The sequence below is a fragment of the Mytilus trossulus genome, chromosome 9, assembly GCF_036588685.1.
Source record: "Mytilus trossulus isolate FHL-02 chromosome 9, PNRI_Mtr1.1.1.hap1, whole genome shotgun sequence".
NCBI classification, from domain to species: Eukaryota; Metazoa; Mollusca; class Bivalvia; order Mytilida; family Mytilidae; genus Mytilus; species Mytilus trossulus.
In genome coordinates this window covers 41,359,008-41,386,137 of record NC_086381.1, presented here as the reverse complement: position 1 = coordinate 41,386,137, position 27,130 = coordinate 41,359,008, and the positions used below count along the sequence as shown (strand labels likewise).

Sequence of the window (27,130 nt, the reverse complement as noted above, 5' to 3'; positions counted from 1 at the left end):
TTAGCATGATTAGATTCCTGCACCTTGCAAAAGTTATGTAATATCTTGACAGGTGTAACATCATTTTGTGACTTGAATATCCAAGGATTTTTAAGGCGACTCCAGGGACTCATCATTTTTTGCCATGGCGAGTCCAACAACAAGAAGAAGATATTTTATTGTAATATAATGTAATATTTTAGTTTCCATGGCCTTACAGAGCAATGAAATGACATTAAATTCAGATCACTTTTATACTTTTGCTATAAAATGATGATATTTGTGTTGAACTGTGTTCAGTTTGTACAAAATATTTCATTCTTGATGCATCTTTGGACTCACCAGTTTTTAAAATGGTGAGTCCTGACAGATTTGAATGAGTCCAGAACTCATGGACTCGTCTTAGTGAGAACCCTGAATATCTGAGCATACATTTGTATATTTCATTGATAAAAAGAAAATAGTCATAGATAGAATGTATAGAATTTTAAGATCAATGCACTATATTTTGTGTACCAAAAAGGTAGTGATAAGCCTTGGAAGATTTAGATACTGAGGATTCATCTATTTTTCATAGTTTGAGGAAAACTCGCATATTCATGGATATTTAATTTCATGGTTTTGGCAAGGTCAACATACATTCCTTTAGAAAATTTGTAATACATGGAATATCGAAATTTGCGGTTCCCCTGTTTTCAGGAAAGCCACGAAAAATTGGTATCCATGAATATTAATGAATCTACAGTATCCAGTCAGTAACATAAGGTTTAGAAATCTGGGTGCGGGAATTTCTCGCTACATTGAAGACCTGTTGGTGACCTTCTGCTGTTGTTTTTTGGAAAGATTAGAACTTGTTCTAAATCTTTACTTAGGCACCACCCTCCCTAACAACAGGACAGGTTAGCTGCTGTTACTGAATGTATTCACACTAAAATATAGTTCCCTATAGTTCTCATGTATGTGCACATAACACACAAATAAACTGAAAAAAACTGGGTATATTATTGGAGCAGTTCATTCAAGAATGTATTTCATTAAGGTGTGTTGATGTGCAGGCTTTTTTAAAAACATTTGGTTAGGTAAGTGGGTATTGATTCAACTAGTATGATTGACAACTGTCATTATCACTAAACAATCAGAGACAAGATGGACCTTTAATTACAATGCCCCACCTCCTAAACTGCCAATCAAATTGTCCACATTACCTATCAACCTCAGTCTTACATAATTACAGACCACTACAATGTGTATCTAATTCTTAATACACAAGTATTTGACCTCATAATTTATTACACAAATGTGTGTATTGTTTGTTTGATATTTATAATGATGATAGATTTATTTATTGCCAATTACTTTTGATCTACATTACATAAAGTAATTCTGTAAATTATATCTGAAAGATAAATGATTAATGGATTAACATGATCTAAAAAAATGAAATATGAATATAAATATGAATATAAATATGAATATAAATATGAATATAAATATGAATATAAATATGAATATAAATATGAATATATAAAAGGTATTTAAGTATGGCCTATAATTTACTTGATAAATTTCCAATAATCATCTGTAATTAATTAACAATTTAGATTAGTTCACTTTTTTTATCAGGAATTGGCTTGAAACAGTTTTAAAATTTATAAATTTTTAATTATAACAAACCATTGTTTATTAGTTTATTTCCCTCAATCATGTCAATCATTTTGTCTATTTTAGTTATTTGAATTTTCATTTGAAGTAAATATATATTTTTGCAATTAAGAAAGAATCCACATTTCAATAAAATTAGTTTTTTAATTAGTTTATGTTGAAAAATAAAATTGGTTGAAAAATACATCAAAATTTGATCAAAAGACACTCTAAAACTTTAATTTTCAATGCCACATAACCTCTGTTTCAACTTACAAAATGCCCCAAAACAACATTTTTAGATTATTTTTGTTGGCATGTTAAAGCTTTTAGCTGATGGTCTAAATTTATGTCTTACAAGGATATTTGGTAACATTTACTAGAAGAATTTTTGCAATTTTTTTGTTTTTTTGAAACATGTTTAGAACCGGCAACATAATTTCGATTAGATATATACTGCAGTTTAAATAAAGTTGTGCATATTAAGAGACCCATATTATTTGATTTGAGCTCATTTATCCTCATACTGGAAAAACAAGTTTCCTTCTTAAGACCTGCTGTATATACAATTTTCAGCAATTTGTCAGTGATTATTCATAAATAGACCCACAAATCTGCACATATAGTCATTTCAGGCATGAAAAATGTTTAAATGGGTGTTTTTCAGTTAAGTATACATGCACAATTACTACTAAGACTGCACTGTTTGGGAAAAAGTTGTCTGATTGGGAATAATTTTAAGCCTTTTTTTTTTCAAATTGGGATTTTTCTCCAGGGGAAAAAGCCTTTATTCTCAACTAATCTAAGGCAAACAATATCACTGCCACCGTACCTTAATATGAAATAATTCAAACTTCTGTTCTAATCTTTCCATGAGTGATATCCATCACTTTGATTTATTTGGTCGGGTTGTTGTCTCTTTGACACATTCCCCATTTCCATTCTCAATTTTATGAAATGCAATCTTTACCCCAAAACGCAATAATTAAATTCTAATTAGTGTAGATTACTCACTAATCTCAATGAATACACACAATAAATTCTAAACTTGCAGTATAACAAAGAAATTTAATGCATGCATATGTAAAATTCAATAGACAAAACTGTCTTGATTTACCCTCTTATATATAACCATGTGCATACCTTCCAAATTTTGGCATAAATAACAATGAGATTTATAAAGTACAATAAGGAATAAAATAAATAAGATACAAATGACAAGAATATAATTACAAAATCCAAGCACTTCTCTTAAAGTCTCACCACTTCTCTGTATCAGTTTGAAAATCTGGTCACTTTCCCCAATGATTCTGAAGTAGTGCGATCCATGTATATATGTCAGCTTTCACTTATCGTGCTAATATTTCTACAAAAGAATTATAAAATGATATTTATTCTACAAAATAAAAAATAGACAAGTATCATGCATTTTATAAAATTGAAAAAAAGGCTGGTAACTTCATCAGCAGTACATGTATGCAATAAGATAAAAAGAAGACATAACAATGAAAGGACCTAATTCTGTAAAATTATACCCTATCTCAGGTGAAATGCCCATGAATGGGTTCCATACCCATTTACATGTATGAGAACTTCCCCATTCAGAACATTCCCCATTTCCATTTTCAATTTTATTCAGGTAAATGTCAACATTACAACGGCGATTTGCATTTGCGCTGATTTTTTTCTTTCATTTACGTCGATTTTTTTTTTCTAATTTGATCCGATTTTTTTACAGGGTAAATAACAGGTGAAATCATACAAGAATCCAGAGCTCCAGATAAGAATTCATAAATTGGGGTTTTTACCCACCATTTTCTTATATAATTGGGTGATAAAGTTTTTTAATTGCATTATCAATTCCAATTCACCCCTCAGGTTAATATCAAATTGGGTTTTTCACCACCAAGCTCCTTAATGTATTGGGTTTTTTCATCCACACAATATTGAATATTTGGGCAATATATCAACCCCAATTTTTTTTCCATCTTAAATTAATATGTTTCTGTCTTTGTTTAGCTCTTTTATTTGGTTTAGGGTAATGATTATGGTTATTTGCTAGCTGTTTTATTTGGTTTATTCACTGAGGAGCAATTGTAGGTTTAATTTGTGTCCCGTTTCAAACCTTTCGCCAGTTTTGTATTTTCTCACAAAAAATGATATGTGTTTTCACAGGCACTCGTCTTATACCTTTATATGATAAATTCTGAGACCAGTGACTGTGCCTGATCAGTGGCTGTGTGCATGGTGTGTGTATTCATTAATTAACCGTAAAATGAATAAAAAATAGTATATATAAACTCTAACTATACTTGAATGATTTTCTTTCATTTAATTTACATAAATTTGTGTTTAGTTGTCTTTTATTAGAACTTTTGGTTTCTGATGCTTTATCATTTCATAATTGATTTGGCCTTTCACTTTTTCCAACTGAATTCGTTTTTGATGAAACCCCGTGTTTATTAGCAATGTTCTTGTTACGGTACGCACACACGCCCGTGCGTTCAATGGACGCTTCCTAAAACCACTAACTGAGTCTTATTATCATTATAACTTTCCCTCAGTTTTCCAAAAGAAGCCGAAAACATGCTTCTATTCAATATTTTAACCGGACATTCACTTTCGTTTTAATTCAATGTATGTTATGAAAAATCCCGAGCAATGCGAAAAAAATATGACTACATGACACACGCTAATTGGATAAACACCGAGAAGTTCTAAATGTTTACAAAAACACATGTACCTAATGAGCAACGGAAAACTCAAACAGGGACCCATTTCAGCTATTGATGCAGGAATCTATTTTTAGAACGACAGGAAATTTCCAATTATAAATATTATAGAAATAGTTTACGCGACGACTGTAAACGGATAAGGGTAAATAACACAAACGGTAGCCAATAAAAAGGGTTGAGAACTCATGATTTTGGCATATAATTGGGTTCCGTTGAATGAATTGGGTTGTTGAACCCTTCAATGAACAATTGCATTGGGTTTTCTATTATTTGTATTGCGTAATCAGGCAAATACGCAGCTTATCTGGAGCTCTGTAAGAAAATGTGGTATGAGAGCCAATGAGACACCTCTCCACCCCAGTAATATTATTTTCCTTTATCATTAAAGTCCTCTTCCGTTAGCCAGTTGTACTTGTGCTATGAATTGTCAATCATTACATGTATCTAACTGTTGTCTCCTGCTTAAAATCACGAAGTAAAAACCTAAGATAAAAGCACTTTGTTTATACTAAAATGACAATTAAAAATATATATACAGCATTCAAATCCATAAAAACGGAATACATTCAAATCATAAATCTGTTCTTGCTGAGTATGTATGAGCAACACATCTAATTTATTCTTTTCTTATGATTTCATCTCTTCTTTATTTGGCGTAATTGTCGAAAAACGAAGGCCATCTTTTCTTTGTCTGGCATACGTACTGGTGGGGGCATTTCTAGAGTTTGCATTTTCTCACAAGGAAGCTATTAAACCAAGAGTTCCAAATGGTGAAGGAGAATTCATCCCTTCGTAAATATGTAACACTTAAACAAACGACAACCACTGAATTTACAGGCTCCTCCTGACATGGGACAGGCACATACATAAATAATGTGGCGGGGTTAAACATGTTAGCGGGATGCCAACCTGAATCTGGGTCCATTCGCGCCCATTCATGTTCGCACCCACTCATGTTCGCCCCCTTTCACTTTCGCACCCTACATGTTCGCGCCCAATTTTAATTGGATTTGGGTTTAATAACTTTGAAATCAAGTTTTGGCAAGTAGTATTCTTATGTATAATTGTTTTGTTGTCTCAAACTAAAGTGAGACAGCATTTTTTATTGTGTGGAATAAATCTTAATTATGTTTTGGATAGTGTATTGTTAAAAAAAAAATTTTCCTATCTAAATAAAGTGGGATTCTGTCAACGTTTTATTTTGTGTTGAATAACTCTCAATCATGTTTTGGTTAGTGTACCTATTGCTATAACTTTGTTTCATTGACTTGTTTCAAAATGGAGTGAGATTCTGACTACGTTTTTTTTTGTGTGTTAAATAAATTTTATTATGTTTGATCATGTTTTGGTCATGTTGGTTATAATTGTGTAATGCTATATTTGATTGTTTCAGTGTTTCAGATCAAAGGGACCAATTTGTTAAAAACAATTATCTTTTGTGTTTTTCATTTAAAATCTTCAATCTTTTACTCATACCAAGCTATAACATGTATAAATTCATTCAGTATTTACACGAAAGCAACTAAAAGCAACAATCATGATTTTCCAATTATTCAACTGGAATTTGAATTAAAATTGGGCGCGAACGTACCTTGGGTGCGAAGGTGTAGGGTGCGAAAGTATATAGGGCGAGAACGGACCTGATACATGTACCTTGATTCCTTCTACCTCCCAACCCTCCCGCTATTGTATTTAGTCATTTTAAATGTTTTGAACTCATTTAATCCTGTTAATTACATTGTATGCATAATGCTTATTAACACATTTAAGGAGCACGTCAATGGTAAAATAATGCATGTTCTGAGGGGACCATGCTTTTACTTTGTCTCAACACTACAACAGGTCAGTACTTCTGCCTGTCTGTAGTGACAGCTGCCAATCATTGCATTTACCTGCAAGGTCATTTTGATACAGTGGACTGAAGACTATAAAACATTTGTGAAAATGTTTGATGTCATCAGAAACTCAACCAATAGCTATATAATTTCTAAAAATATTTCCCAGGAAACGATGTAAACAACTTTTCAAGCCATAAGAATTTAGCGCATGCTTTGTTTACGGTTGGCAAAGTACGAAACAATGTTCAACAGTAAAATTTAAATGTTTTATCAAAATTTCCCAGTAATTAGTTTTGTAAAAATAATAAACATGTTTTTTAGTGAAAATTATTCATATCATAAAATTATATAATTCCGATACCAAATACGAAAACAAAATATTAACTTAAAATAGTGTCAATCATGCAAACGTTTTTAATGGCCTAAATTTATGCTTTTTACAGAGCAAATAATCGACTTTGAAATATAAAAGCAACGTTTCGAAGAATTTTTTTTATTTTGATAATTATAGATTAATCATGTCTCTTAGATAACCGCAGATCATTTAATTTGATTAACTAATAACACACTCCACACCTCTAGCTATCTGTTGTTTGATAATGCTTAAAATCTTGGAATATAAGACTAATCAGTAAATATAATTTCTGTAGACTGTACTGTGTATATAAAACATTTATATGTTGGCTAAAAGTTAGGGATACAAACATCAAACAGTGATGGTATTAGCCTAACGTTTTTCTATATTGATAGAAAATTTTGAACTAAATTGTACAAAACGTTTTCAAATATGGAGAGAATCGACAGTACAGCTGCAATGGCTTCATTAGCCTCGTATGACGAAACATCTGACAAGTCTGACGATGAAGGCATTGTAAATGTGGCATCAGTTGACAATATATCTGATGACGACGATGAAGATTCAAGACCACCATCACAACCTGCCACAACCCTAGAACTGGAAGATGAAAACAGCAAATCTGAATCTACCCCACAGTCACAGGACACTGCACCGAAACCAAAGCCACATAGAAAAAGTAATTATGCAACGATAATTAATTTTTAATATATATATTAGATTTCCAAACGATGAAATATTTAATTTTGCACAGACACTTTTCTCTGAAAAAAAGTTATTTACATTAGTTTTACTCTATAGCATTGTATAATGACACAAGGTATATAGATATAGGAAGATGTGGTGTGAGTGCCAATGAGACAACTCTCCATCCAAACAACAATTTAAAAATTAAACCATTATAGGTTAAAGTACGGCCTTCAACACGGAGCCTTGGCTCACACCGAACAACAAGCTATAAAGGGCCCCAAAATTACTAGTGTAAAACCATTCAAACGGGAAAACCAACGGTCTAATCTATATAAACAAAACGAGAAACGAGAAACACGTATATATTACATAAACAAACGACAACTACTGTACATCAGATTCCTGACATACATTTGTAATTCACATCTTTTAGAAAGGACAATGGGTTGTACACTTTTATATGATTTTTCTTTCTGAAATTGTACATCCTGCTGTTACTTGTTGTGTCATAAATTTACATTAAATTACCTACATCATGTACATGTACAAAATGGTGTATTTCTGTTGCCGTAATAATTTGAAGCAGTTTTATCAAGTCTAGGTCAACAGTAAATTATTTTGTCTTCTCTATGTGACAGTAACAAGACTGGTATCTAATTATGGATTAGATGAAGAGGAGGGTGATGAAGATGATATGAGTATATCCTCTGAGGAGGAAGAAGAAGAGGAAGAGGAGAGCTTGTACGGACCAGAAAAGGTTAGTATTTCCTGACCTCTGATGAAGACTCAAGAGGAAGAGGAGAGTGTACGGACCAGAAAAGGTTAGTATATCCTTTTAGGAGAAAGAGGAGAAATTGTATGGACCAGAAATGGTTACTAAATCCTGACCTCTGAAGAGGAAGAGGAGAGTTTGTATGGACCAGAAATGGTTAGTATATATTATCATCTGAGAAGAAATTGTCCTGACCAGAAAGGTGGGTTAAATCTCTTAGAAGGAGGAAAAGTTGTAGGGACACACACATTTAATTTTATTCTTTAATGCATTATGGCAAAGGGGTTAGTATTTATGTCCTTGACTCCTTTGTAGTAGATCAAGAGATTTAAAGGGACCAGGAAAGATTACATGTTTATAATTTTGAAACAGATATAAATTAGATTCTCTCATTTAATTGTTTCCGAATATGTCATATTTATTTTGCTGATTAGACATGTTAGACCTAACTTTGCTTATGTCCATGTCATTTTGATTTTGGTTGATTGATAATTTCACATCTCCTTTTTTATAAGAACAAACAAATTCAAAAATCATACATGAATTAAAGACATACAATAGGAAAGCAAAATGTAGGAAAACAAAAGAGGAGCAAACCTTTCTTTTTTTTGTAATATACAAATAAGACATCTTGATTCATATTGTGTCAAATATATGTTCCCTTTAAGAAGCCAGAAAATGTAATGCCACTTGGCAAACCGTTTTGTTGAAACAGTCACTATTTAAGAAATCTAATGTTTGTGTTGTAATTTGCAAAATAATTCTGATAATTGTGTAAATTGATTGCATGAATTATTGTCTATGTTTGTTGGCTATTTTGTAAAATATATATTTTTTTTATTGACAGAGAGTGGATAGAACTACATCATTGAATGCTGAACAGGCTTGTAAGTAAAATATCAAATGTTTAACATACATGATACATTGTAATATAGACAGTCATTCAGACAAAGGTTAAAAGTTAACTTTGGAAAAAAACAAAGAAACCTGTAAATGTACATGTATGATCTTCCAGTCAAGTAGGAAAGCTGCAAATTATATCAAAAGCTTCCTCTAAATGTGAATAACAAACCATTTATTGAAATTAATGAAATATTGTAATATTTCTCTAGAGAGTGTTTGTCAAATGTTATGGGGGCCTCAGTGGCCAAGTGGTCTAAGTAGTTACTACTGTAATCACTAGTGAGTCAACACTGAGGTTTTGAGTTCAAATCCTGCTGGTGCAGGTGCACTTGATTCCAATATTAATTGACTAGAATTGTCAGTTTTCCTATCGATGGTCAGTGGTTTTCTCTTGGCACTCTGGCTTCCTCCATCAATAAAAACTGGCCGCCATGAAATGAGTTAAAACATCAAAAATCAAAATCAATCAAATGTAACGAGAATCCACTAATAAGATGTTCCTTCTCCTGTCTCTGTACCATTGTACTTTGGTTTACGAGAATAAAGATATATATATCCTGATCATCGAAATTCCAGAAATGCCCTGATATGGGTTTATTAGTTTGAGATTTGATTCCAGTAAAATTTTGTATTTTAAACAGCATCTATAATTGAATGATATACAATAAATAGCAAAGGGAAGGGATAACAATATATGTACTGATTTCTTTGTATTATTCATGTGAATTTATACCACTGCTAATAAGTACATGTATCATCAAATTATAAACTCTTTGGTATTGACTATCATAGTCCTTTGTACAAGTAAGTGTTGAACTAGTCTTACTGCCATATCTTCCACTTGCACGACAGCAATTTCAGTTCAAATAAGCTCCATCTGTTGAATAGTGTGTAATTATCAACTGTGTAAAACAGACTTTATCTAATAACTTGTTATTTATAACTACAAGAATAATAAATAAAAAGAAAATATATAAGTAATTAAAAAATGGAATGAGGAGCAGTGCTTTGATATAAATTCCAAAATGGTCTCAGTGAAGAATTTATCTCCAACCGTGGCGTTAAACAGGGAGATGTGCTCAGTCCTTTATTATTTAATCTTTACATAAATAATTTGGTAAAAAGTCTCCAAGATGCTAATACAGATCCCATTGTAATTGGAGATACAACAATAAATTCCCTTTTATTTGCAGATGATATAGTTTAATATCAAATTCTGAAAAGGGACTACAAACAGCTTTAAATGTTCTTAGTGATTTTTGTAAATGCTGGAAACTAGAAGTCAACATAAACAAATCAAAAGTCATTATATTTAACTCAAATGGAAAAACCCATAATAATTTTTTTCAATATAATAACGAATTCCTGGAAACTGTCAAATCATACTGCTACCTTGGCATGACACTGCAGCACACAGGAAATCTAAATCTGTGCAGCTCATTGCTTGTTGAAAAGGGTAGAAAAGCACTTTTTAAAATAAAAAAAAACAATTGGACTTAATAACCAATGCAAGCTATTAGAAAAATTATTTGACTCCCTAGTTGTGCCTATTGCTCTATACGGTAGTGAAGTATGGGGAATAGGCAAACAGTACAGGGATTCAGATCCCTTTGAACACTTGCAGTATAAATTCATTAAAGAAATTCTAGGAATACATTGTAAAGCATCAAATGCTGCATGTTTAGCCGAGCTAAATAGATTGCCTTTATATACCAAAATAGAATTTTCAGCAATAAAATATTGGCTTCATATACTTGAATCAAATAATTCACTTGCCCTAAAAATTTATAAAGTAACTGAAAAAAATAACTCTTGGATAATAAATATGAAAAATCTCATTTCAAGACTTGGATTTCATTTTATTAATCTAAATCCTATTGATATTAAGATGTATTTAAAACCCATTCAAGAAAGAATCAATGATATAGCCTTCCAAAAGCAAGAAACTGACATCAATCAAAATAAAAAAATGATTTTTTTTAATATACTTTATAAACCAAATAAAAGACCATCGTATGTTGATCAATGCAAATCCAAAAGTGATAGATCAACATTATGTAAATTGAGGTTAAGTGCTCATACTTTATCTATTGAAAGAGGGCGATACCTAAAAATACCAAAGCAGAGTAGGGTATGTCTTTGCTGCAACAATGGAGACATTGAAGATGAACGTCACTTTCTTTTAAAATGTTCCTCCTATAAATATGTGAGAGATAACCTTATAAAAAAATTAAAAAATGTTCTATTGAACAACAAATTTCCTTCCTTATCATATAACTTGCTTATATCAATTCTAAATAGTAATTCCCAAACAATATTAAAAATTGTTGTCAACTATTTGAATGAATGCTTGTTGGTGAGAAACTCATTATTAAAAGGTACTTGATTTCTGTAATAATGTATATGCTTCTCATTTATTTTTTTATATATTTCTCCCATAATTATCCACTGTCACTCCTTCATTGTATATATGTTATTGTAGTTAGTCTTTAATTTGTTGCCATAACCATTTATTGTCAATGTGTTAGTGCTAATAAAGTTATCTTATCGCTATTTTGTGCATTTTTCCTTTGATCTTTTTTTGTGATAATTTTCATATCATGCTTCTCGCTTGATATGGAAAAATTATTGCTAGAAACTAATGAGACCACGTGGCGTTGCTAACGAAATTGACATTGAAATTGACAACGTCGTCACAGGTAAAATAGCGATAAACAGATTATCATTGGTCATCTCAACTCGATTGCTTTTCTCACTTTCGCTGTTCCAGCTCAAGCGAGAAAATCAATCTCGTTGAGACGATCAACGATAATCTATAATTATCTTATCTTATCTATAAATTTATCTCCATAATAATAACTATGTATTTTGTTCTCATTTTTAGCATCACTATCAAGAAGTATGCTGAACAAGTCTTTTGATGAAATAGAGATTCCACCAGCTCCACCTGGGAAATGTCCGGCTAAATTACAAGTTAGTATAGTCTTTAATATGAGAGGGTTGTAAAATGTAACCTTTTAACTATAAGTATGTCACATTGACCTTGATTTCAAACAAGTTTTATGGCCTTTATATAATTAACTATATTCAAGGCAGTAGACAATGAGCTATATGTCATGCTGAATAACTATGGTTTAATTGCGCAAGTCCAAATTTAAAGTGCCCTGAAATAAAAAATAAAATGATAATTAAAACCCTGAGGGTCACCATGCTTTTTGTCAGTCAGTTTAAAAGAATGAGTGTTTTGTTACAGGACAAAATATCTGGTTTGTTTGAAAAGATGAGAAAAGGTTTAGATATGAATGATAAAATACAAAGGAGGAAAGACTTCAGAAATCCAAGGTAATTATCTTATTATTTTGTCAAAATTGGAAAAGAACTTTAATTGAACATGATGTGCTAATACTTTTAAAAATCTTCACATAATGTAAAAACATTTCCTTAAAAAACATAATAGATAGGCATAAATAGATACAAAACAGAAGAAAAGCTAAGCTTTTATTCCACTTTCTAAAGCTCATTCAGTTTGTTTTGTATTTTCCAACAATGCACACGTATTGTTTATTTAAAACATTAAATATATCGAAACCTCCAAATTATAATACATATAATTCATGAATCACTGTTGTTTAAGTATGTTACATCCTAAAAGATTTGTGCTTTACCAATACAATATTTAATCAGTAATGTCAGTAGCTTTTTACTTCCTTGTTTAGAATATTGTTGGAATTTCTTTTCAGTATCTATGAGAAGTTGATAGAGTTTATTGGAATAGATGAAAAGGGATCAAATTATCCTGCTGTAAGTAGTTTGTCAAATGACTTTAAAAATCTGTTTGTATTTGATTTATACAATTAGTATGTATACCAAATGAAAGTATGCAAATTGAAGTTCTGTCGTGTACAACTACTGTTTGACTTTGACACTACATGTATTTAAAAAATTTATTACAGGGGCTGAAAAATCTCCAGGCTGCTTTTACTCTTTTTGAATCCTGGTAGCTATAATTTATACTAAAAGTTCTTTATAACACTTGATAGTTAATTACTACTGTTTTTGTCTTCAAGCTGGTCATTATTTTGAATAAGTTTTAGAATTGCCATATTTTTTGGCCTTGATCATCACTGAATTGATATTTATTGGTCAAATGTGCATCTGTTGCAGAACAATTAGTACCATAACTGTTACTCAAAGTTATCAGACTTTGATTGTTTAAATGATATGTCAAATATAAATCCATCAAATTAAAAACATTTTTTTTCTTATTTCTAGGAGGTATTTGATCCCCATGCTTGGGGGAAAGAATCATTCTACGATCAATTAGGTAAGTTTTATCAGTTACTGGCATGGGAAAGAAAACAATATATCTAGATCTATTAGACACACAATATTTTTGTCTAGCTTGACAGAGTCAACAATGTATTAGTTTGTGATTAGGTCTAATTTATAGTGAACAACAAGTGGTAGGTCAATTATATTTGGAATGCAGTTGTCTCTAATTTTGCTAAGTTAAAATGTGTTAGTTTGTGATTAGGTCAGTCCCAGGGAAGCCATTAGTGATAGGCCAATAATAAGTGTTATTCAGTTGTATAAGCATTAACGCATCTCATTGCCCACGTCCGACGTGGGCAATGAGATACGTTAATGCTTATACAACGGTCCCCTCAGTAAAGGTCTATTGACTAAGAACTTTTGCTTAGTTTACATGTATTAGTTTGTCATTAGATCAGTTTAAGATGAAATGCTAATGCTAAGTAAATGCTATTTGGTATTAAAATTTATCGGCATTTGAAAGTATGGTTTCCATTGTGATTATATAGCCCCACCCTCTCTTCATGGTTCATTGACTTTGAAACTTTTACATGGTTTTGATGTCAATGTTTGTGCTTAAGCTTTTTTAAAAGGAACAGCTTATTACAGGTCAATGCTTTTTGGTATGCAGTTGTATTAGCATTGGCACATCTCATTTCCATCAAGATTGATTAGCCATGTACCTCAGTCATGATTCATTGACTTTGAATTTTTCCTAACTTATGTAACATGTTTAGAAGTATTTCTATTTTAACTTCTGCAGACTGCATTTGCATAATCAAAACTACAAAAAAAAAGCAAGATATATCTCTGTTATAACAGTTTATCTTTTTACATTTTTTGAAATCATCTTTATTGACAAAACTCAAGGTGACATGGTTTCAGAATCTGTTACCAATTTATGCAGTTTCAACGTTTACTTTGTGAAGTTTACCTTAGTTTATGTGTAATTTTCACAACATATATATTATTTGGCAATGGTTACAACAGCTACTTGAAAGAAACTGCCAAATATATATATATATAGAAAAATATTACAAATAAAAATACTTATATGATTTATTTCAGACAAAGCTCAAAAAGTGGAAATGGAGAAAAGAGAGAAAGAAAGAAAAGATCGAACGAAGGTAAGAAAAATCCTGGGTGTCTTAAAGTTAGAGATGGTTTATTCTTTATACTCATTTGCTATTTACAATTTCTTCTTGAGTAATATTTTAATTTACCAATTTACTTTTTACTGAAAGGAAATATAATGTCAGGTTTATAATAAACTCAGAAAGATCTTTAAGATGATAAAGAAGCTTGCTCAAGTGATAACAAAATATTCTCTATTGTAAGTTTATACAATAATTTCTTGTATTACTTAAATAATCAAAGGTTTACCTTTTTGTAAAATATGTAGAAAACATGGATATATGATTTCTCAGTTTTGAAAAATTCTGCATACAAGCCTTTCTAAAAATTGTACATTGCTATTTGCTAAGCATTTAAGTTTGTGTTTCACCTTTACCTTTGAAAACACAAAAAAAAATGATATCCAACGGAAAATATTGAGTCCACAGTATGTAGAGAAATGTTAAAAACTTAAAGTATATTTTTTTTTATATATATTCATAAAGCATTTAAGAATTCACAAAGAATATTTTTGGACTGTAGAAATCTTTATTTTTCAGGTTGAATTTGTAACAGGAACTAAGAGACCTCAATCTTCCACAGATGTCACATCCGGAGGTATGTCTATTTATTTTCTGTGATGAAATTAAAATCAGTCATTAATTTGTAAATACAAAAATCAATTTACATATAAGACTCTGAAACTATTTGCCAATTCAATAAACATTTTGGAACGCCCACAATTTTAGATATAGAGCGATAGAATTGAGAATGGAAATGGGGAATATGTCAAAGAGACAACAACTCGACTAAAGAGCAGACATATTTAAATCAGAGATTTGGTACTGGCATTATTTAAACAATAGATTTTGTCTATACATTTTGATAAACTTTATAATTGTTCTTAAACTAAGGATGAAACTCGTTCAGCCAATGTTTAGACCCTTTTGATTTTTATGGTCACCATTATTTATATAACTGGCTTTCAATTTTTTTTTGTCTCAATTAGTATTTATGAAGTGTGGTTTTTTTTTTGTTGTTAGCCAAAAAATCAGTATCAAATACTTTTTTTTAAGCACATTATTTAAATAGATGAAATGCATATACAAGTTGTACAACTGTTAATATTAAATTGTATCTATTAATTTTAGATGATAAAAAAAGAAAGACAAAGTGGGACAATCAACCTACATCTAATGTGACTGGTTCCCGGGGAGGATTACCTGGTGTTATTAACCCTAACGTAGTGTCTGGTTCTGCTTCAGGAACTAAGTCTACAGTCATACCTGCAACAGGAAATATTACCAAAAAACCTAAATGAATTTGTGATTAGTTACAAGTTTATGACTTAAAAAATGTGATTGGAAAATCTACTAGTTGACAGTATTTGAAATTTTGGTATGTGCCACTACTGTGGTACCAAACTGCTACTGAATATGAACTTGAGCAACATGAATGAAAAGAAAGAAATGCAAACAGGAAATCAGTATCTTGTTAGAAAGGGTTATCTCCCATGTTTGTGGTATTTATTAGAAGCATATATACATCAGTTTTTGACATTTTATTAATCTGAATTATCAATTTGAATTTTATTATGAAATTACACTAGAAAATTATTTTGTTCCCTTAAAAACCACAAATGAAAAACATGAAGGACTACAGTTTATTAATCACATGGGAGACAACTATGGAATAGATTGAAGTTAGAATATGTATTTTGTTTAATATGTTCATATTTTGAAAAAAAAATGAAACATTTCAAATAATGTCTGTAACATATGCCTTTGTATAATAATCATAACATTAAATTTCATTTGTACAAATCTTGCATATATTTCCTGATGGCATTATTCTAAACCCCCAACGGGACGGATTGTGCTTGATTTTTATATGATGAAGACATAACTTTTCAATCAGTTTAATTGAGGTCAGTAACTGCTAGTATTACTTTGTCAATTTATGCATCTTTCTCATTTTGCTTATATTCTTTTGTTACCTATTCTGACATTGGACTCTGATTTCTTTCAAACTGAGTTTTGTTGTGTGTTTATTTATTTTACATTGGCTAGAGGTATAGAAGGAGGGTTGAGATCTTACTAAATATGTGTAATCCTGTCACATTTTTGTGCCTGTCCCATGTCAGGAGCCTCTTGCCTTTGCTATTCTTGTATGTTTTTTTAAATTTTAGTTCATTTATGTTTTGGAGTTTAGTATTACGTCCATTTTTAATGAACTGTACATATTTCTATTCAGGGGCCAGCTGAGGCCCACCTCCGGGTGCAAGATTTTTTTTGCTGCATAGAAGATCCATTGGTGACCTTTGGCTGTTGTCTTCTCTCTGCTCTTTGTTTGGGTTGTTTTTTGTCTCTTTGACATATTCCCCTTTTCCATTCTCGGTTTTATCCTATCCATGAACATTTCACTGAAATTTATCAATGAAAAGATATGCTATGATATTCAAATTACAAAATGACCTTTCACTTGTCAAGAAAATAACATAAGTTTTGCAAGGTGCAGAAATTATCAGTTCTACAAAAGTTATTGTTTAAGTTATCTTTAAAATTGGTGTTGTCCATTATTGAAGTGGAATCAACAAGAACCAGTGCTTTATACAATGCAATGTTATCTTACTTCCAACTGATAAATTAAAGCTACCTTTACACTTCAGTGTTTACAAGCAATTTGATAAACAGTTTTAAAACATTTCATTACACTCTGAGATTAAGTTTTTAAGACATCAAAGACCTTGCATTGAATATTTAATATTTTTGGCAGAAGCTTCTTCATCATGAAGAAATAGCATCTGAAGAGTTTTTTATTTGTTTGTTTTTGTCAAGCCTGCGAATTCTGTCAAAGAAAGCTTGACATATGGATAGTGATTCGGCTTTTTAAAAGCCTTATATTTTAGAAGTTGGATGCTTCATACTTTGTATATAGATGCCTTATGTTGCCAAGTTTCAGTCTTTCCTATCATACTCCTATGTCCATTGTTTTTGACCTCATTTTCATGTTTCAGAGACCACTTGAAAAAATTAGGATATTTTGTAATGTTCATTCCTTTCTTACTGTGAATAACAGGATAACTATATTTAGTATGTTCATACTTTGCAAGGTCCTCATACCCAACAGACAGTTTCCATTTGACCTTGACTTCATTTCATGGTTAAGTATTGGTGTTCAAGTCTATCAGATAACATAAGCAATAGTATATTTGGAATGATTGTAAGGTGTACATATCCAACTGACAGGTGTCATCTGACCTTGACCTCATTTTCAAGGTTCAGCTGTCAGTTAAGGTTTTTACTTTTGCTCTTTTTTTCATATACTATATGCAATAGGTCATCTATAATTGGTGTATGGAAATATTTTATGATGTACATGTCAGTCTTGCAGATTTTATTTGACCATGACCTTATCTTCACAGTTCATTGCTCAGTGTCAAGTTTTTGTGATTAGGTAATTTTTTCTTAAACTATAAGCAAAAGGTCATCTACATTTGTTGTATGGCATGATGGTTAGGGTACGTATATATGTCTGTCTGAAAGGTATCATCTGACCTTGACCTCATGTTCATTGGTCAATGTTAAGTTTTCATGGTATATTTGTTTCTTAGATCCTATAAGCAATAGCTCAACTATATTTAATGCATAGATTGATTGTAAGATGTACATGTCTGTCAGGCAAATTTCATCTGACCCTGACTTCATTTTTATGGTTCATTGGTTGATGTTTAGTTTTCTTGGTTTAGTCTTTTAAAATTTCTTAGAAACTTAAAGCAATATGTCAACTATATTTGGTGTATTTGAATGACTGTTAGGTGTACATGTATTTCTTATTTGTTTATCTGACCTTGGCCTTATTTTCTTGGATCATGTTATGTTTATATGATACTTATACTAAAGATTTATAGTTAGGATCAGTAAAGACTATCAACATAAAATCAATGGCAAGTAAAGAAAGCGAGACATTTCAGCATGTGCACTCTTGTGTCTTATTAAAAGATTTAGTTTTTGGTAGTCAACATTACACCTTTACTCTGACAGCAGAGATAGCAGGCGATGAACAGGGTTCTGCATGACCCATTATGAATAACTGAATATTAGACAGTAAATATTGTATATTCCTCTATCTCCATCTTTGATTCAGTCTGTCACTTAATTTTGTATGTAGCTTCTTTAAATGTAGTCATGTGATACAGTATGAAGCAGATCTAATGTACTTTTTATTCTTGTTGGTCGTAAATGCTGTATATTGTACTTGGGTGTCAGTTCTTTTTAGCTCACAGGGTCCCAAAGGGCCCCATGTGAGCTTATGCCATCACTTGTCGTCTGGCAGCATCATTGTCTGTCATAAACTATTAAAAAAATATTCTCCTCTGAAACTACTGGGTCAAATAGCTTCAAACTTTAAATAAATGTTCCTTAGGGTATCTTAGTTTATAAATTGTATCCAAAGTTTTGATCCATCAGCAAACATGGCCACCATGGCTAAAAATAGAACATAGGGGTCAAAAGCAGCTTTTGGGTTATATCTCAAAAACAAAAGCTTTTGGAGCAAATCTGTCACTAGTTAAAATGTTGAAAAGGTCAAGACATATCAGCCCTAAAATTTTCAGACAAACAGTCAGAACAACCCATTGTTGGGTTGCTGCCACTAAATTGGTTATTTTAAGGAAATTTTGCAGATTTTAGTTATTATTTTGAATATTATTTTAGATAAAGATATATTGTAAACTGCAAAAATATTAAGCAAAGTAAGATCTACAAAAAATTTAATATGACTAAAATTGTCAATTGCCTTTTAAGGACAATTTTACACAAGTTTTCTTTCCTTTTTTTTAATTTTCTCAAATGAATCTGATATAAGTTTTGTATTTTATTTCCTTTTAAGTCATGAAACATACGACACTGACTATGGCTAAAATGCGTTTTAGGTTTATTTGCTTTTGAAGAAAATATGACAGATACAATGAACATTTAAATAGCATTTTTAAGCCACTCATAAACATGATAAATATATATTGAAAAACAAAAATAATCATTGATAAAAGATTTAAGCAAAAAAATAACAGGTGAATGATTCAGGCTCTTGAGAGCCTCTTGTTTGTCGGGTAAACTTTTGTTTAAAAGTAGATATTTTAGAAGTCAAAAGGCCTGTTTGTGTCATCCCTTGTATACAAATGTCTGCTTGCTTTGAAGTTTCTTTATGTCTATTATCCTTGACCATATTCTTAATTTTCAGTAAGTGCTAAAAAAATCACTTATTTATATGAGAAATGGAATAACTTCATTTGGTATTTACGCTTCTTGAAAGGTCTGCATGTCTATAAGAATTGGTGCACCTGACCTTATCCTCATTTCATTCATGGATTGACTGTAAGCTGTACATTTACATGTGGCCGGTTTCATCTTCATCTCCTGTATGCAATGGTTGTTTAAGTTAAATGTCTGTCTAGAAAGGTTCATCTGAACTTAACACCATTTTCATGAGTCAATTAAAAATAGAACATTTCGTGGTTAGGTCCGTGTATCATTTACTATAGATAATATCTTTATTTGATATGTGGAATATTGAAAGATTTGATCTTTGATTTGTTGTTTTAACGCCACTTTTAGACACTGCATTTCAGACTATTTCGTGACGGCCAGTTTTTATTGGTTGAGGAAGGCTTGGTGCCCTGAGAAAACCACCGACCTTCGATAGGAAAACTGCCAATCCTATGAATATTGAAAGCTAAAGACAGAAGATACCAAAGGTTGATTCAAGCTTCCAAGTAAAAAAAGACAAACAATAGCTATATAGTCAGGTGCAAAATTTAACTGCAGACTGGGTTTCCGTCTGTGTAATATAAACTGGAAGAAAGTAAGTCACTTTATAAGTAATATACAGAAAACAGGAAATATCTTTTTACAAAGTTTCCCTCTAGATACTAACTTTTCAGTGTTCCTAGACAAACTTCTGTTCAAGTTTGGGAGAAATCCAGGATAGTTTAAAAAAGTTATTACACAATATTTTAAACTTTAACCACTATGTGAATGTAATGTTTTCTGGCAGAAAAAAAAAGTCCATTTATAAGTAAGCTACGGAAAAACAGGAAATAAATCTTTACAAAATTTACTTCTGGATACTATCTTACGATCATAAATATTAAAGCTTCAGTCACAGTTTTGAACAAATCCATGATAGTTTAAGAAAGTTTTTAATTTCCTTTATAACTTTAACCACAGAGTAAATGCAAATGCCAATGTTAACTGGTTAACTGGCAAAAAAAATAAGTCCATTTAAAAATTCTCTGATAAACGGGATTTTTGTTTCGGACAAAATTTACTTCTGGATACTACTATTTTATGGTCCTTAAAAAGCTGCTCACCAAGTTTGGTAGAAATCCAGTTTACGCAGACTTTAACCATCGAGTGGATATTTGTGAACGTCGCCACCGGTGCCGACGACGATGAAATGAAGGATCGCCGTGTCTCGCTTTTGCGACAAAATGCATAGGCTCGACAAAAATGAACTGTCAAAACAAAGTAACAATTTGTTGTCGTAATAACCATTCATACAAAATGTACGTGTAATAAGGTCATAAAACATTACTCAGTTGCAGAATACAGAGTTACACTGCCGTGAACTTTAAACCATAATTTCACGGAGTCGATTTTTTTAATCCAAGTAATGTTTTACAATAGTACAAGTCAATATTTCCTCCATTTAGTGCTATCCTTTTCTTGTGTTTTTTTTAAGAAACTCGACACGTTTAAAATTAACAATTATTATTTTTCATTCTCAAACTTGACTTGTGAATACATATAAATCACTTTGTTTGCATTGATGACATACTCATCTAACAAATAGAAATGATTTGAAATCGTTAAATTGTTTGACATAATTATAATAAAATTCACTCATTAAACTAATTATCTTAAAATTGTTAATTGAAAATGACTGGATTCAAATCAGTGAAGCGTTGGTTGCATTTAATGACAGTCACAAGCTGACCACTGAATTGTTTTGATAAGAACCGTTATGGATCTTAATGACTTATCACCTTGAGTAGGTATAAAAGAGACAGACTGACTAGAGCAGCTCATTGTCAAGGTGTCTTCAAACAGTTAACTACTAATATTATACAAAAATGGCTTATCGACAGAACGTTCAAAGCAAGATGTCCTTCAGCATTGAAGAACTGTCAAAGAGTAGCAGGGTCATGAATCCTGTACGCACTGATGCAGTTGTCAACCACATCCACGACATATATTTACCAACCAGCAGCCAGTCATGTACAGCAGATATGGTGCGTCCACTTTCCAACTCAGATCAACGTACTCAAAACAAGAGGAAACGACAAGACTCATTACATTCTGACAACAGCTTCAGCTCTACAGACTCGTCATCAAGAGATTGTACTTCACCTGGTTCATGCTCAGACGACTCGGATAAATCCTATCAACAACCAAAGAGAGCCAGAACTGCCTACACAAACTCACAACTGATGGAACTAGAACTATACTACAGCAACAGGAAATACCTTCAGATTGAAGATCGACCAGTGCTTGCCATGAAACTCAAACTCAGTCAACATAAGATTAAATGGTGGTTCCAGAATCGAAGAATGAAAGAAAAGCGTCAAATCAAGAGTACAAGCTACAACAGTCCACGAGAGTTGTCACAGTTTGTTGGTGTAGGTAAACCTGGTTCCCGAATGATGACAACAATGGAATGCAATGGTAACATCAGTCAGCAGTCATACTCACCATTCCCAATGGTGTCGCCTTATACGTATGGTATGTCACCGTTTGTGTACCCTGGTTATAGTCAACAGTTCTACAGCAGCGTATTACCACAGTCTGACATACAGGAACTGAGGACTTGAAATTAGCTTTTATGACAATATGTGCTTCAACGTTGTTAAATTATGCCATAGTTTGTGCTTGTTATATTTGTTTCGTTAAATATGTAAATAAATGTAAAAAAATTATCTTGTCTTATTTTTGTTTGTTTTATCAAGGAAATAATGGAAACAATCAAAGAAATAATGGAAGTTAAAGGTATATAGCATATACAAAGGAGATCTTTTGTATCATTCAACCAAACTGCAAGACAAAAAAAAAACACAATTAAAACAACTTACATCTATAGGTCAAAATACGGTTTCCAACACTAAGTGTTTTCACAATATGTCAAGCTCAAATCGTAACTCAATTCTAAATACATTGTATGAAAAGAAAGTATCTGCTTCAACACATACAAAAAGAAGATATACTAGTAATGAAATACAAAACTGACAAGTTGTCTGTCTGACTTAGGACATGTTTATGCAGCGGGTTAATCATTATTTTGTTTTCTCTTGAACTCATGCCCTTCCTAGAACGCAACCCTTCATTCGACGATGATATCTTTATAACAGAATGTCGAGAGATACAATTACAAGGGACGCAATTTTTCGTCTTTATAATTACAACAGGATCGGAGTACAGACAAAATACCGCATCAAAGAATGCTTGGTTACAGAAAGCCAATACGAAGCCACGAATACGCTATATTATGAAATCACACAGTTATGCCACAAAGTAATATTATATGGGTTCAATAACATTTACAGTAGTGAATTGCGAAGTGGTACATTTAAACTGAATATTGAAACAGGAAGATATACTGGCATGGCTAGAGAATTACGTTTATGTAAATGTTGTAATATGCAGTGTGTTGAAAACGAATACCACTTTTTACTAGTATGCCCTGCCTATAGATCAATTAGGCCTATATATTTGCCAAAATTCTATTGTTCTTGGCCAAACCTTACTAAATTACAGTATCTATTTAAATCAAAGTCTATTTTACATATTAAAAAATTGTGTAACTACATAAAATCTGCGTGGTCAATCAGATCACATATTGTTACTTAATGTTATTTGCTTTCTTGTAATGATTTATATGTATTGTTCTCTGCTGTTTATCATTTGTCATGTTGTAAATATGTTTTTCGTTGCTATAGCATATATATGCTTTTTGCAATAAAGTATTCATTCATTCATTCATTCAGTACTATTTTTTCTGCACCAGATGCACATTTCCACAATAAATAACTCTTCAGTGATGCTCTAAGCCAAACTTATTGAAAACCAAAAGCCTTTCACATGACGAAGCCAAACTTATTGAAAACCAAAAGCCTTTCACATGACGAAGCCAAACTTATTGAAAACCAAAAGCCTTTGACATGACGAGGCCAAACTTATTGAAAACCAAAAGCCTTTCACATGACGAAGCCAAGCTTATTGAAAACCAAAAGCCTTTCACATGACGAAGCCAAACTTATTGAAAACCAAAAGCCTTTCACATGACGAAGCCAAACTTATTGAAAACCAAAAGCCTTTTACATGACGAAGACAAACTTATTGAAAACCAAAAGCCTTTCACATTAGTGTAGATATTATTAAGCAACATTACACAATCTCGTATCAAATTATAAATTATCAAATAGAGGGCCATTTAAAAATGTTCATGTTTAAAACGTAGATTCTCTGTTTTTCACAATCCAAGATGTCGAAAGACACCCATACCACCTTTAATAATAAGGCCGTGTTCACACCAAGTGCCGTGTAGAGTAAACATGTTTACAATTAGTTTAGTGTAGTGTGCACTGGTTTCACATTACATTTGTTCACATCTATACACCTTCTTTAGCTACCTGTACATAAGATTTGTTCCCACTTGTAAACTATATGTCATTTAAATGTTCATTACGTAGAACTGAATTCAAATTATTTGGAGAATTTTTCTAGCGGTAAGGGAACAACCATTTGATTCAAAAGGTGGGTGGGGGATGGGAATAGAAATATTCCGATCTCCAATTTGATAAAAAAAAAATGGTCACACAGATGATAATTTTTTTTATTCTGAATCAAGAGTTTCTCCATACATTATAGTGTTAAATATTGAAAAAAAGTATTTGATAACCAGCATCGAAAAAAAAGGAATAAAAACGTACTCCCGAAAAAAAACCTGACTCAGATAAAAAAATAAATAACCCTCCCCCTTTTTTTAAGTTAAGTGGTTGCTACTTTATGAAAGCCATTTTTATAATTTGCAGTAGTTTGAATATACTAGAGATGTCTCGATAACGCATTAGAAAACGTTAGCTGCAACAGCGTGCTTACAGCCGAAAAAAAAGGATTGAGATATTAGGGATCACTACATTTTTATCTTTTCTGTTCGTTTCAAATGGTATTTCTTCTCCAAGGAGTATTAAGTAAAGGAATAGGGTAACGTTTTTTTTTTTATCTATTTTACGTGTTATTTATCGGAACTGACATACTAGACAAACATATCATTTACCTCACACTCTTTTTAGTCATGCATTTATGCGTGAATCGTTTTTTGAGTAAAGACCAGTGGCGAATATTTCTGTGTACGTCAAGTCGATTCGGGAAGACCTTTTCAAATGATTTAGGCAGCAACTATTTACTTCATTTTTTGTGGAAAAGGGGGGGGGGGGGGGCGTGAGCTATTGATTTTTTTCAGGACAAATTTTGGTGACAAGTCGAAATCAATTTTAGCATTATATATAGTGGCAGCTGTGGGTGAAACAAACAATTTTTTTTCAGGGCCAAAAACTGGAAACATTTTTTGTTTCCAAAACAAAATCCATAGCTCACCACCCCACACCCTTGCCTTTATGTTTTATACTCGACTATAATAGTCCCCCCCCCCGAAAATCTATTGGTTGCTGCCTTATGGGTTCGGCAATGATGCTGCTTTGAGTCTTGATTAGGGGTTAATAAAGTACGTTAAATTTTTTTAACAAAAAAAAATATGTAAAATTTAGACAACTAATAATTATCAAAAATATCAATTTTACTCAAAAATAGTTTCCTCCTTAAATATATACACGATAAAACTAATGTACTAAATGCCTAGGCCGTGTTCACATTGACCTAAACTCGGTGTTATGTTAGTGTAACTCACACATAAACTAAACATAATTACGTTCCCATTGATAAAACTCAATGTTTACATGTAGTTTAAATCATGTTTTGCCTACATGCAGTCGATAGTCGATGTAGGCCTTGTGTAGGTTCAGTGTACACAAAACTAGGCATTCCGAACTGTAATTTTTCCATTTATACGTAAAAAAGAAACGATTTTTATATAAAATTGATACTTATAACACTTATTAATAAAGATCTTTACAGAAATATTTGTCTAAACTTGATATATTTATTTGTTATAAAACACTTTACGTAGCCTTATTAGCCCCTTATCAAGACTCATCCATCATCTTTGCCGAACACATAATTTATTAGAAAAGGTCTTCCCATATCGACTGGACGTACACACTTGACAGAAATATTTGCCACTGGTATTTTTTCAAACAACGATTCACTCATTAATGCATTACTGAAAAAGGGTGAGGTTACTTGTTTGTTTGTGTAGAATCTCAGATCCGTTAAAATACAATTAGAAATAAAAAAAAATATCACCCTCTTCTTTTGCCAAAGAAAAACTTGTAGAAAAAATATCATTTGAAACAAACAGAAAAGATAGAAATGTACTGATCCTTTAAATCGCAATTCTTTTTCTCTGTCTATAAGCAAGCTGATGCAGCCTTTTTTTTAATGCGTAGTCGAGACATCTTTAAACTACTGCAAATCATCCAGAATTACTTTCTTAAAGGAGCAACCACTCTACTTTAAAAACAAAGGGGGGGGGGGGGGGGGGGGGGTCTGAGTCCGAATTTTTTCTCGCGCGAAAGTTAATATTCATTTCGATGATAGCAATTCAATATTTAACACTATAATGTATGGGGAAACTTTGGATTCAGAATATTTTTTCATTCTAATCATCTGTATGACCCAATTTTTTTTTAATCAAATTGTGGAAAAATCCATCCCCCTTTTTTTAAAAGTCAAATGGTCGTTCCCTTACTGCTAGAAAAGTTGTTTGAAAGGTGTCTTGAAACTTTCCAACATTTCATTGTTAAACATATCCAAGGCTTTCCGAAACGAACACAGTCAGATATGTGTGAATCTATGACCAACCTAGAGAGACTACCTATACTAGTAGAAAAACGGAAATTGATGTTCCTGTATAAACTTTGTGAAATGAAGGCCCAATCACTTACCAAACAGATTTTCATTTATAGACTTTATCAATATTTCGGAGATACCAGTAGGAAACAACATGGATTCATCCCAGATGTAATTAACATTTTATCAAAATATTCACTTTTGAACTTTTTGAATAGCTATATGTTTACCGGCTGTTTCCCAACTAAATACCAGTGGAAAAAAACATTGTCAATAGTGCGATTAACCTGGAGGAGAAACATCAAAAGGAAGAGCGAATGCGTACTGACAACGATTTTACACGATTTCTAAGATTGTCTGAGAACAATGGCTATGATTTGATATGGCGATATGCAAAATATACTGGCCGACTTCGAATTGCTAAACATGTAGCTAAACTTTGGTCTACTCCTCCGACAAGCGGAAACTGGAACTTGTGTGGACACTTTATTCAAGATACACTTTGCCATCACATTAAAATGTGCACAGAACTTCAAACACAAAGACACTTGCTCTATAAAAGATTATCAGAAATTACTAGTGACAATTTCTTATACACACTGCTTTCAAAATCAGACGAGTACATGTCCTGTTTTCTGCTTGGCAATCACGAAGCTCTATTGGACTTTTTATCACCAGAGCATTGTTTAGACGTCCTGAACGAAGGCTTTTCCTTTCTTAAATACTGTAGACTGTAAATACTTTTGATTTCAAAATATTTAGTGACATTA

General features: G+C 31.9%; 3 protein-coding genes across 9 annotated transcripts in view; 2 read left to right on the top strand and 1 right to left on the bottom strand.

Annotated features, from left to right (window-relative positions):
• LOC134682935 (kinesin-like protein KIF27) overlaps positions 1-6,416 on the bottom strand; it is a 50,201-nt gene extending 43,785 nt beyond the window's left edge. For all 7 annotated transcript variants that reach the window (XM_063541869.1, XM_063541872.1, XM_063541873.1 and 4 more), the window contains exons 1-2: positions 6,248-6,416; positions 2,884-2,986 (exon numbers count right to left, since the gene is read on the bottom strand). The gene's annotated coding sequence lies outside the window, so the exon portion shown is untranslated. The remainder of the gene's footprint in view (positions 1-2,883; positions 2,987-6,247) is intronic.
• Positions 6,417-6,596: 180 nt separating this feature from the next.
• Positions 6,597-16,160, top strand: LOC134682937 (SAP30-binding protein-like). Its single transcript, XM_063541877.1, has 10 exons — positions 6,597-7,227; positions 7,877-7,995; positions 8,858-8,897; positions 11,798-11,886; positions 12,167-12,255; positions 12,654-12,714; positions 13,186-13,237; positions 14,293-14,351; positions 14,898-14,955; positions 15,489-16,160. The coding sequence occupies exons 1-10, from the start codon at positions 6,981-6,983 to the stop codon at positions 15,656-15,658; spliced, it is 984 nt and encodes a 327-aa protein (XP_063397947.1). The 5' UTR covers positions 6,597-6,980; the 3' UTR covers positions 15,659-16,160.
• Positions 16,161-21,469: 5,309 nt separating this feature from the next.
• Positions 21,470-22,207, top strand: LOC134684626 (homeobox protein ceh-30-like). The gene has a single exon (XM_063543926.1). The coding sequence runs from the start codon at positions 21,470-21,472 to the stop codon at positions 22,205-22,207; it is 738 nt and encodes a 245-aa protein (XP_063399996.1).
• The last annotated feature ends 4,923 nt before the right edge of the window (positions 22,208-27,130 follow it).

Bases quoted from the DNA above. Each gene is read 5' to 3' on its own strand.
- LOC134682937 (XM_063541877.1), top strand. From the start codon at position 6,981: ATGGAGAGAATCGACAGTACAGCTGCAATGGCTTCATTAGCCTCGTAT. The intron at 11,887-12,166 runs GTTAGTATAGTC...GTTTTGTTACAG, and splicing joins AATGTCCGGCTAAATTACAA to GACAAAATATCTGGTTTGTT. The intron at 13,238-14,292 runs GTAAGTTTTATC...GATTTATTTCAG, and splicing joins ATCATTCTACGATCAATTAG to ACAAAGCTCAAAAAGTGGAA.
- LOC134684626 (XM_063543926.1), top strand. From the start codon at position 21,470: ATGGCTTATCGACAGAACGTTCAAAGCAAGATGTCCTTCAGCATTGAA.